This window comes from Macrobrachium rosenbergii, unplaced genomic scaffold (genome assembly GCF_040412425.1).
Source record: "Macrobrachium rosenbergii isolate ZJJX-2024 unplaced genomic scaffold, ASM4041242v1 13917, whole genome shotgun sequence".
Taxonomy (NCBI): Eukaryota; Metazoa; Arthropoda; class Malacostraca; order Decapoda; family Palaemonidae; genus Macrobrachium; species Macrobrachium rosenbergii.
The window spans coordinates 1,300,431-1,313,194 of NW_027100728.1; the positions used below are offsets into that span (position 1 = coordinate 1,300,431).

Below are 12,764 nucleotides of genomic sequence, written 5' to 3' on the forward strand. Positions count from 1 at the left end.
AATTGGACCCCTGGCCACACAAAAAAAAACAAAAAAGGACCCCTTACCAAAGATTTCCTCCGGAATCGCCGGAGGTGGCCATCATTACATGAATGACTAAGCTCTAGTTTGAGAAAATGATAGTGTTCGTATTGGCGCCAAAATCTTCACCGAAGAATCCCTGAAGACTCCTTGATGATTCTTTCTTCAGCTGAATTGGACCCCTGGGCCCCACAAAGAAAAAACAAAAATATACCCCTTACCAACGATTTCCTCCAGAATCGCCGGAGGTGGCCATCATTACATGAATGACTATGCTCTAGTTTGAGAAAATGATACTCTTCGTATTGGCGCCAAAGTCTTCACCGAAGAATCCCTGAAGACTCTTTGAAGATTCTTTCTTCTGCTGAATTGGACCCCTGGGCCCCACAAAAAAAAACCAAAAAGGACCCCTTACCAAAGATTTCCTCCGGAATCGCCGGAGGTGGCCATCATTACATGAATGACTATGCTCTAGTTTGAGAAAATGATAGTCTTCATATTGGCTCCAAAATCCTCACCCAAGATTCCCTGAAGACTCCTTGAAGACTCTTTCTTCAGCAGTATAACAGGTGTCATTTTTCAACTTCAAGGTTCCTGTAACCTTGTAAGTAATGCAGGTGTCATTTTGAAATTGCAAGATTCATATGTAAAATTAACAAAAAACACCAACTTTGAGGTCCCATAGCCGAGAGGGAACCTGCCACGGACATTAGGCTTCAATAAGAGCCCCTTTATTTTGATCCATTCTATTAAAAAATTCATACAAAACATCAATACGTTCAGGCCTTACTGAGTTTTGGATGCCTGAATTTTTATTGTATAAACTAAAAAATCGACTTTGAGGCCCGGTAGCTAAGAGTCATTTTAGAATTATGCAAGTCTGAATTTCTATTCATCGATTTTTGGAAACTGGAAATATTGGCCCAAAAAATTTTACATCCCCAAAATTAATAGAACTGTACTAACAAGGGTTAGTTAGGTCGAAAATTTTGAAAGTTCTATCTTTTGAGGCTGGCCTTTTTTTTTTTTTTTTTTTTTTTTTTACACCCCAGGTTTAGAATATGCCACCTTCACCACGCAAGGGTCCCTGGCTGAATTGGACCCTGAGCCCCACAAACAAACCCAAAGAAGGACCCTTACCAAAGATTTCTCCGGAATCGCCGGAGGTGGCCATCATTACATGAATGACTATGCTCTAGTTTGAGAAAATGATAGTCTTCGTATTGGCGCCAAAATCTTCACCGAAGAATCCTGAAAACTCCTTGAAGATTCTTTCTTCAGCTGAATTGGACCCTGGGCCCCACAAACAAACCCAAAGAAGGACCCTTACCAAAGATTTCCTCTGGAATCGCCGGAGGTGGCCATCATTACATGAATGACTATGCTCTAGTTTGAGAAAATGATAAGTCTTTGTATTGGCGCCAAAATCTTCACCGAAGAATCCCTGAAGACTCCTTGAAGATTCTTTCTTCAGCTGAATTGGACCCCCTGGGCCCCAAAAAAAAAAAAAAAGGACCCCTTACCAAAGATTTCCTCCGGAATCGCCGGAGGTGGCCATCATTACATGAATGACTATGCTCTAGTTTGAGAAAATGATAGTCTTAGTATTGGCGCCAAAATCTTCATCGAAGAATCCCTGAAGACTCCTTGAAGATTCTTTCTTCAGCTGAATTGGACCCCTGGGCCCCACAAAAAAAAAACAAAAACCAAAAAGGACCCCATACCAAAGATTTCCTCTGAATCGCCGGAGGTGGCAATCATTACATGAATGACTATGCTCTAGTTTGAGAAAATGATAGTCTTCGTATTGGCGCCAAAATCTTCACCGAAGAATCCCTGAAGACTTCTTGAAGATTCTTTCTTCAGCTGAATTGGACCCCTGGGCCCTACAAAAAAAAACAAAAAGGACCCCTTACCAAAGATTTCCTCCGGAATCGACAGAGGTGGCCATCATTACATGAATGACGCTGCTCTAGTTTGAGAAAATGATAGTCTTCGTATTGGCGCCAAAATCTTCACCGAAGAATCCCTGAAGACTCCTTGATGATTCTTTCTTCAGCTGAATTGGACCCTGGGGCCCCACAAAAAAAAAAAAACAAAAAGGACCCGTTACTAAAGATTTCCTCCGGAATCGCCGGAGGTGGCCATCATTACATGAATGACTATGCTCTAGTTTGAGAAAATGATAGTCTTCGTATTGGCGCCAAAATCTTCACCGAAGAATCCCTGAAGACTCCTTGATGATTCTTTCTTCAGCTGAATTGGACCCCTGGGCCCCACAAAATAAAAACAAAAAACGACCCCTTACCAAAGATTTCCTCCGGAATCGCCGGAGGTGGCCATCATTACATGAATGACTATGCTCTAGTTTGAGAAAATGATAGTCTTCATATTGGCTCCAAAATCCTCACCCAAGATTCCCTGAAGACTCCTTGAAGACTCTTTCTTCAGCAGTATAACAGGTGTCATTTTTCAATTTCAAGTGTAATTTCTACCATTTATATAGCTTGTAGCCTTTCATCATTGGCACTCTGTTGTAGTATTCCATGTGTCATTTTTCATTTTCAAGGTTCCTGTAACCTTGTAATTAATGCAGGTGTCATTTTGAAATTGCAAGGTTCATATGTAAAATTAACAAAAAACACCAACTTTGAGGTCCCATAGCCGAGAGGGAACCTGCCACGGACATTAGCCTTCAATTAGAGCCCCTTTATTTTGATCCATTCTATTAAAAAAATTCATACAAAACATCAATACGTTCAGGCCTTGCTGAGTTTTGGATGCCTGAATTTTTATTGTATAAACTAAAAATCGACTTTGAGGCCCCGTAGCTAAGAGTCATTTTAGAATTATGCAAGTCTGAATTTCTATTCATCGATTTTTGAAACTGAAATATTGGCCCAAAATTTTACATCCCCAAAATTAATAGAACTGTACTAACAAGGGTTAGTTAGGTCGAAAATTTTGAAAGTTCTATTTTTTGAGGCTGGACTCTTTTTTTTACACCCCAGGTTTAGAATATGCCACCTTCACCACGCAAGGATCCCGGCTGAATTGGACCCCTGGGCCCCACAAACAAACCCAAAGAAGGACCCCTTACCAAAGATTTCCTCCGGAATCGCCGGAGGTGGCCATCATTACATGAATGACTATGCTCTAGTTTGAGAAAATGATAGTCTTCGTATTGGCGCCAAAATCTTCACCGAAGAATCCCTGAAGACTCCTTGAAGATTCTTTCTTCAGCTGAATTGGACCCCTGGGCCCCACAAAAAAAAACAAAAAGGACCCCTTACCAAAGATTTCCTCTGGAATCGCCGGAGGTGGCCACCATTACATGAATGACTATGCTCTAGTTTGAGAAAATGATAGTCTTCGTATTGGCGCCAAAATCTTCACCGAAGAATCCCTGAAGACTCCTTGAAGATTCTTTCTTCAGCTGAATTGGACCCCTGGGCCCCACAAAAAAAAAAAACAAAAAGGACCCCTTACCAAAGATTTCCTCCGGAATCGCCGGAGGTGGCCATCATTACATGAATGACTATGCTCTAGTTTGAGAAAATGATAGTCTTCGTATTGGCGCCAAAATCTTCACCGAAGAATCCCTGAAGACTCTTTGAAGATTCTTTCTTCAGCTGAATTGGACCGCTGGGCCCCACAAAAAAAAAACATAAAACGACCCCTTACCAAAGATTTCCTCCGGAATCGCCGGAGGTGGCCATCATTACATGAATGACTATGCTCTAGTTTGAGAAAATGATAGTCTTCATATTGGCTCCAAAATCCTCACCCAAGATTCCCTGAAGACTCCTTGAAGACTCTTTCTTCAGCAGTATAACAGGTGTCATTTTTCAATTTCAAGGGTAATTTCTACCATTTATATAGCTGGTAGCCTTTCATCATTGGCACTCTGTTGTAGTATTCCATGTGTCATTTTTCATTTTCAAGGTTCCTGTAACCTTGTAAGTAATGCAGGTGCCATTTTGAAATTGCAAGGTTCATATGTAAAATTAACAAAAAACACCAACTTTGAGGTCCCATAGCCGAGAGGGAACCTGCCACGGACATTAGCCTTCAATTAGAGCCCTTTATTTTGATCCATTCTATTAATATTCACTATATTAAGTTACAGTACTCAATTCCCATGACACTGCACTCCAATCTCTTAGGTCCCGTTTCTGTGAACCAAGGCACCACAGAAATTCATGCCCAAATCTTGTAATAAAATTTACTCAGTATTAATATTATGTCGTTAGTTTTTTTAATGCAATTAAACGGTAGTCTTATTGGGAAAGGTGAGGCCATTTTAATACACTAGATGATGGCATAATCTTAGAGAGCAAGAACATTTTTTTATATGAAAAAGCATCTGCAAAAGTTGTTCGAAATATGACCCCTGGTCGTAACATTCACAAATTGCTAATCACTTACAAACAACTGGTTGACATTTAATGTGTGGTTTTGTATCTCACGTTCAGACTTTGAGAAAACTTTCTGGAAGATGGGTAGGCTACCGTGAATTTTAATACAGCATAGAAGCTTGATAAGAGTGTGGAAACTTCCAGGACACTTAACTCGTTTCCAGGTAGATAAAAACAACGTCTTCCTTCGATTAGTTCCCTAGGGGTGAGACATAGGCTCACAGCTTATAGCCTAACTCGTAGTTTTAAACCACGCAATTAAACCACATGGTTCTTCACTTGCTCACGTCAGTAACGAAAGGATAACTACCCTCTGCATTTTGGGATTCATATGTTGTTTTTCTGATAAACTACTTGGGAAACGGTTAAACCAAGAAAGAAGAGCATTACACATCGCGATTTCAAGACTAAGAAAGTAATCAAGATGTAATGCGAAGAAAGCTACGAGGTACCTACAGTATACCGTGACACTACAGCAGTATACATGTAGGTGGCAGTGACTGAATTGGCTACGGTTGAATTGTTTCCGTTGTCGTCCTGCTTTTGCTATCTTTCTAACCTGGAGTTCCAACATCGTGGAATGGAAGGAATATAGAGGCTCATATAGTATTATATCAGCATTGTGTGTGTGTGTGTATATATATATATATATATATATATATATATATATATATATATATATATATATATATATATATATATATATATATATATATACTACAATGATACGCAATGCTGATATAATGATGAGCCTAGCAACGAACATAAACTTAATTACTGAAATTCATTGTGTATCTATCTATCTATCTATCTATCTATCTATCTATATATATATATATATATATATATATATATATATATATATATATATATATATATATATATATATATATAATTTTACGAAGTATAGTAGTAAGCTACAGGATCACAATTATTATATGGTAATGACTTTCACTACTGAACGGCTATTTGCTGTAAAAAATGTTTAATTAACTCTTGTTATTGTATTTCTTTCCAGACATGTGGTTACTGGAGAATCTTTCGGTTCCCTTGGTTACCAGTTTCGTGTTAGTAGAGCCACAGTACACAAGATTGTCAAGGAAACCAGCAATGCCATATGGGAAGCACTACAACAACAGTATTTGCCAGTACCTAATGAACACCAGTGGGAAGAAATAGCCAGAACATTTTTCGACAAGTGTAATATTCCTTGCTGTATTGAGAGTATTGATGGCAAACACTGTCGACTGAAATGTCCGGCTGGAGGAGGGTCACTTTTCTATAATTATAAAGAATACCATTCTATTGTTCTCCTAGCCATTGCTGATGCCAACTGTTGCTTCACACTGATTGATGTAGGATCAAATGGACGAAACAGTGACAGCTCTGTTTTCACTGAATCAAATATGGGGAAGTCATTGATTTCTGGATGTTTAGGTATCCCACAGTCACGTGAAATACCAAATACTGCAACCAAAATACCATTCTTTCTTGTGGGAGATGAAGCTTTTCCTCTGAAGCCTAATCTGATGAGACCATATCCTAGAAAGGACTTGGACTACTCCAAAAGAGTATATAACTATCGGATCAGCAGGGCTAGAAGAACAGTAGAGTGTGCCTTTGGAATGCTAGCTAAGAAATTTGATGTACTTCAGACATTGATGGAGACTAGTGTTGAAGTATCTGAATCATTGGTGAAAAGTATTTGTGTACTTCATAATTTCATTCAACATGAAAACAATTTCAACTACTCTCCAAGTGATGATGTTCATGATGCAACACAATCCAATTTTGCAAACTCAAGCCTGACAGCAACAAGAAGCACGAGGCCTACAACAGAAGCTATGGCAGTTCGTGATATCTTGAAAGAATATTTTGTTTCCCAGCTGGAGCTCTTGAGTGGCAAGACCGAATGATCTATTGATGTATATTTCATGGTGAATGAGCCTAACGTTTAATTCATAGTAAATATAGCTAATGTACAGTTCATAGCCTAGTGTATAGTTCATAGTGAATAAAACTGTTGTCTTACCTGTACATTTCATTGCAGCAGCAACCTCCTTCCACAAGGCAGCTATGGCATCACGATCCCGGTGGCTGCGGTCACTGGGATCATATATAGGAGGGCGCTCCCGAACCAAGTTTATCAGGAACTCCACTTCCATGACCATCACACGACAACGTACTCGCTGTGACTGATGTAGAAAATGGGTCCAGCCCTATATGTGACTCGACGCGACGCGGCGCGCCGTGACTTGAATTGATGCGACTCTTCCAGTGTAAACGGTTTTTTCAAATATACATACAAATTAATGTTAAACTGGAGTGGCGATTCATGACGCGTGATGACTTGCCTTGACTTGACGCGACTTGACTCGCTTGGTGTAAACGCATCTTTGAATTGCTCATCACTCGGCTTAGAGTCTGAATTACTTGGGTCCTCTATAATTTGACCTTTCCAATCAATTGCACCCCAGACTCAAGCCTGATCATTCTCCTCCAACAATCCGTCCCATCTACTCTGGCCATCATTTATTAAAATTCCTTCAGGATTCTCATGAGATACACTAGTGGAGGCACAATCATATACAGTATTGCTAAGGCGTAAGGCTGACAAATCTATATCCTCTTCCCTATCTAGCTCTACTCTGTGGCCACTAAGCTTAGTCAGAAACACATCACCGTCTATCTTTTGAAACTGAATTGACCGTTTGGTTAGTCGATTGCACGTCGTTGATATGTCACTACACTCCGCTCCATGCATGCCCAGCTCTGATGCTCGTAACTCAATCGACTCAATAGAGACGGAAGGAGGTTGCAGCACAACTGAAATAGGAGCATGATCTGATGGTAATAAATCATTATCAATTACATGAAAATCGGTGATAAACTTAACCAGCTTCTTTGATACGATACATGTGTCAATTTCAGAAATCCATTCTCTCCCTCTTCGAAAGGTCTTTCTGCTCTGGTGATAAGAATAAGGTGTTTTTAAATTATTAACAATAAGTAACTGTTCTTCTACACACAAACCAAATATAGCTAGGCCTAATCGTTCTGTGAGCTCTCTAATGGAAGTCCCTAACCTGGAATTCATATCACCCATTACAATACATCCATTACTACATTCACTAGTTTTTATCTTTTCTTGGATTTTACTTAATTGGCTATAACTGAAATACTCGGAATCGGCAGGAGGGATATAACATGCTTCAAGTAAAACACCTGGTATACATTTTAATCGGAACCACATCTGATCTGCGACTGATACATCAACATCAAATACTTGCTTGTTCAAATACTGTCTTATAAACACACAGGTTCCACCTCTAATACTGTTTGATTGGTCATAACTTACGTATGAAACATAACCCGGAAATGAAAGTGGCAAATTCGTTTTTATTTCATTTAAACAGATATCATCATAAGAATTCAATAATAATTCAACATCTCTTTTTTTCTATTTTAGTTTTTACAGAGTTTATATTCCAAGACATGATTCTTATATTACCAAGAAGAATTCTGTGGCCGATAAAATCGAATTTACGGATGAATTAAATGCATACGGAGGTTATTAAATTAATCAGTTAATATATATTATATTAATTTCCCGCTCGCACGCACGCTCTGAGAAAGATATACGCACAAAACTTTAATAAAACAAGAATTTAAAAGTCGAGTCTGGCAATTCTCAACCTCTAACTTGGAATCTTGATCACGCGATGAGCGCCGCCCCCAATTGGTTGGGTGCCCCGCCCGGCCAATAACTTCTTCAGTTTCGATGATAGTACTGTAATCCTTTATAACAGACTATAATAAACTCAAGAGGGTTCCAAGGGAAACCAGCCTGCTGAGAAAGACAATTTACAGGGAAAGGCGATAAATAAATAAATATATATGATGGAATAGAACATTAGACCGATACACCTGAATTTCAGAAGTTAGCAGAGAGCGGGAATGAATTTGCTCCTAACTTAAACATTCGGAGGACCGAAGATTCCACAACCGCACTATGCAAACTATTCCACGTATTAGTTGTAGCTAAAATAAAACTCCCACGTAACAGAGTAGAATGAAAGTAGATGCTAGATGCTAGAAAACATTGTTTGCAGCAGCCTGCTTAGTGTTGCCAGCAAAAATAGTTAGGTCAAGTGTAGTAAGAGTGCAGAGGATGTTATTACATTTTATTACGCAAGTAACGTGACGACCTCACTTTACGTCTTTGCCACAAATCAACATTAACAGTTGGCAAGTAAACTTGACTGATGACAGAACTCTACCCAAGAATAGCAGCGATCGGCAACTGGGACGAACAAATCAGTACGACTTATGTTGTAATGACCACAGCGGGGAAGTTTCCTAACATTAAGTTGAAAGAAACTGATGTTCCTGGCGCTGCTTTTGTGTTTAGCAGTGTGCTAGATCATTCAGTATGTCAGCTTAAAGCCTTAAACGTTGGTTGGGGTGCCGTGGTTTGCCAGTGGTGGGAAACAAAGCTGTGCTTGTAATAAGGTGAGAACAAAAACGTGTTACGAAGTATTGGATGAAATAACCAGAGAGGCTCCAAGCGTTTACCCAACTAAGTACGTTTGGAGTCTTTGTGGAAATAACGTCATACTGACCTTAGTATTATATATATATATATATATATATATATATATATATATATATATATATATATATATATATATATATATATATATATATATATATATATATATATATATATATATATATATATATATATATATATATATATATATATCATGTTTTTATTTCCATCTCTTCTAATATGAAAATACAAAGTACTTATGTAACCTTTCACTTGGTTCAGGTGTGAAGACTGTATAGCCTCAGGATGTCAAGAGGACATCATTATTACCATTGACGGAGGTAAATTAATGGTACCAAAAGAAAGTAGAGAAGATTTTTCAAGAACTTGACAAACAGTCCAGTCACCAGTGCCTCTCCAATTCCATGTAATCCATCAGTACTGCCAGGCAGTCACTGGCTGGAAGCTATTCCCTTCTGTGGGGCACACAAACGTCTCCAGTTCCATGTAATCCACCAGTACTGCCAGGCAGTCACTGGCTGGAAGCTATTCCCTTCTGTGGGGCACACAAACGTCTCCAGTTCCATGTAATCCACTAGTACTGCCAGGTAGTCACTGGCTGGAAGCTATTCCCTTCTGTTCACAAACGTCTCCAGTTCCATGTAATCCACCAGTACTGCCAGGCAGTCACTGGCTGGAAGCTATTCCCTTCTGTGGGGCCCACAAACGTCTCCAGTTCCATGTAATCCACTAGTACTGCCAGGTAGTCACTGGCTGGAAGCTATTCCCTTCTGTGGGGCACACAAACGTCTCCAGTTCCATGTAATCCACCAGTACTGCCAGGCAGTCACTGGCTGGAAGCTATTCCCTTCTGTGGGGCACACAAACGTCTCCAGTTCCATGTAATCCACCAGTACTGCCAGGCAGTCACTGGCTGGAAGCTATTCCCTTCTGTGGGGCACACAAACGTCTCCAGTTCCATGTAATCCACTAGTACTGCCAGGTAGTCACTGGCTGGAAGCTATTCCCTGCTGTGGGACACACAACTACGTTTGTACGTCCGACCTGCTTGATGTAAACACGAGCATGCGCACTGGCGCGGTCTATTTTTAGTAACGGGCCAGTTGTCGATCGCTGCTATTTAAGATTAGGGTCAGCACCCGAAGACCGCACTGGAGGACAATACTCCAACCGTGGGTGAAGAAAACGGTCAAAAAACTTAGATATTATACAGTATCTTCATCACGAAACATTCGAAAAGATTTCCACAAGATACCAACTTTTTTGAGAAGCAGAGGAAGCAATATTACATATTTTCTTCTTGAAAGTCAGTGTCTTGTTAAAAGCTCACAAAAATGTTAAATTTCACTGACATTTAAAGCAATACCAGTTAAATGCAAGTGATGATGCAAAAGGCCAATTTTATCATTGTTTTAGTTTCAGAAGGGTTAAGCTTTCAGGTTCCAAAGCCTAGGCTACTCAGTTCATGAATACGTGCTATAGTTCTCTATTCAGGGATCCTGCAATCACAGACCTAAGGTGCGTAGGAGGAACAGCAGCAAGAAGAATAGCATCATCGATGTATGAAATCAATTTGTTCTCCAGGCCTTGCTACATGTCACTATTATTATAGATAATAAACAGCAAAGGTTCAAGAACTCCCTTGAGGAACACCTGAAATGATATTATTAGAGCTACTATAATGGCCACTATCACAGACCCTTTGGTCCTATTAAAATTTCATTTGAAACATGAAGAAAAGACCCACCGGTGCCCAATAATCTCAATTTGTAGGAAAGCGCTTTAATTTCAAATATATAACATTTCATGACGACTACATAATTAAGATACTAAATTCTCATTTAACTCTTTTACAGAAGCCGAATGTAAGGACAAATGGCGGCACCTAAGAAGCAACTTCATGAGGGAAAGGAGAAAGATTAGTGTCAAACCATCTGGATCAGCTAATACCGAAACAAGGAGGTGGGTGTACTATGATGCCATGCAATTTCTGATCCCTCATGTGACGCCACGACCAACATCCTCAAACCTCCCTACACCTCCTGATGAAGACACCTGTCGTGAAACGGAAGATGCATCTCAAAACTCTTCACCTTCGGTTGTCATCGAAACACCAGACAATGTATCTCCTCAAGAAGCAGCAAATAATACCGAAACCTGTGAGGACCGTAGTTCTGTCAATCCTATTCTTCCCAAGTCAAAGAAGACTGGTGTCACCAAGAAACGCAGCAGGGATGCTGCAGATGAGATGGATATGCGTTTTCTGGAAGAATTAAAACAACTGAGAGAACAAGCGTCTTCACAAAATGTTGATGATCCAGATCGCCAGTTTCTGTTAAGCTTACTGCCTATGATGAAACAACTGTCGCCAATTGACAACATGGACATTAAAATTGAAATATATGAAAAATTTCGTCGGAAGCTGTTTAAACCTGCCCCCTCTGTCCAGTATAGCTACTGGACTGAGCAGAATCAGTCACATACGCCATCACCATGTACATCCAATGTAAGTGACAGTTACTCACAGCACGAGTATGCTAACCTCTGAGAAATACTAGCTTAGAATTTCATGATTCCTTACTTAGAGCTGTACCATTTACTTACCAGCAGGAATACATGAACTGTCTTCATGTTATATTTATTTACTATTGCCCTACATAGAAGCCTACTTGAAATAATTATTGGAATGTTCAATAAAATATTTCTTACCTTAAAAAAATGGTCATTCTTTCTTCAACTCCAACTGCATGCCTGTAGTTAGTGTTGATTTTCTTTATGGAAGATCCAGTCAACTCCACCAGCTTCTTAAAATTTTCATGTGTCATCCTAAAGTAGTTGTAGAATTTTTCTGGATGGTTCACCAGGTCTGGGAATAAATGACAGAAGCTTCCAAAATCTGGCCTCTTGGTGTTCAGTTCATGTATCCATATTCGTTTTCTCTTCTTACGTCTGCGACGACGAAGCCACAACAAAGCAGCTACTTCAACCAGGGAACATGCATCCATTCTCCATGAAATCAGACAGGTCACTGAGTACTGACTTGATGCGGGCTGACGCAGTCGGTGTAAACGGAGATGAGTCAAAATGAATCTCATCAAATGACGTTCTTGACTTGACGCGACTCGACTCACTTGGTGTAAACGCAGCCTAAGCTTAGTGGCCACAGAGTAGAGCTAGATAGGGAAGAGGATATAGATTTGTCAGCCTTACGCCTTAGCAATACTGTATATGATTGTGCCTCCACTAGTGTATCTCATGAGAATCCTGAAGGAATTTTAATAAATGATGGCCAGAGTAGATGGGATGGATTGTTGGAGGAGAATGATCAGGCTTGAGTCTGGGGTGCAATTGATTGGAAAGGTCAAATTATAGAGGACCCAAGTAATTCAGACTCTAAGCCGAGTGATGAGCAATTCAAAGAATATTTTGAGCAAATATTTAACCCTCCTAATGTAGACAGTGTTAATATAGACGATTTTCATTCAGATGTAACTATACCTGTATTAGGTTAAAGCCCAATAAAGCCAGTGGACCTGACGGTCTACCACCAGGTTTGTTCAAAATGTTACCGTTTGAGTGGAACATGCTAATTGCTACATTACTTAATAATTTATTTTGTCTAGTTCTTACCCATTAAGTTGGATAGCAGCAAAGATGCATACAATATTCAAACGAGGAAGTAGGGCTTCTCCGGGTAATTACAGAGGCGTTAATGTAATCAATAGTATAGCTAAGATTTACGATATGGTCTT

The 12,764-nt window shown here is 39.6% G+C and overlaps 1 protein-coding gene across 1 annotated transcript; it reads left to right on the forward strand.

The window, feature by feature from the left end:
• Positions 1-8,776: 8,776 nt before the first annotated feature.
• On the forward strand, positions 8,777-11,806 carry LOC136838082 (uncharacterized). The gene is made up of 2 exons (XM_067102929.1): positions 8,777-8,897; positions 10,839-11,806. Exons 1-2 carry the CDS (start codon positions 8,777-8,779, stop codon positions 11,558-11,560), a joined length of 843 nt encoding a protein of 280 aa, XP_066959030.1. The 3' UTR covers positions 11,561-11,806.
• Positions 11,807-12,764: the final 958 nt, after the last annotated feature.

Coding starts and splice junctions, on each gene's coding strand:
- LOC136838082 (XM_067102929.1), top strand. CDS start 8,777: ATGACCACAGCGGGGAAGTTTCCTAACATTAAGTTGAAAGAAACTGAT. Junction 8,898..10,838: donor GCTTAAAGCCTTAAACGTTG/GTTGGGGTGCCG, acceptor TACATAATTAAG/ATACTAAATTCTCATTTAAC.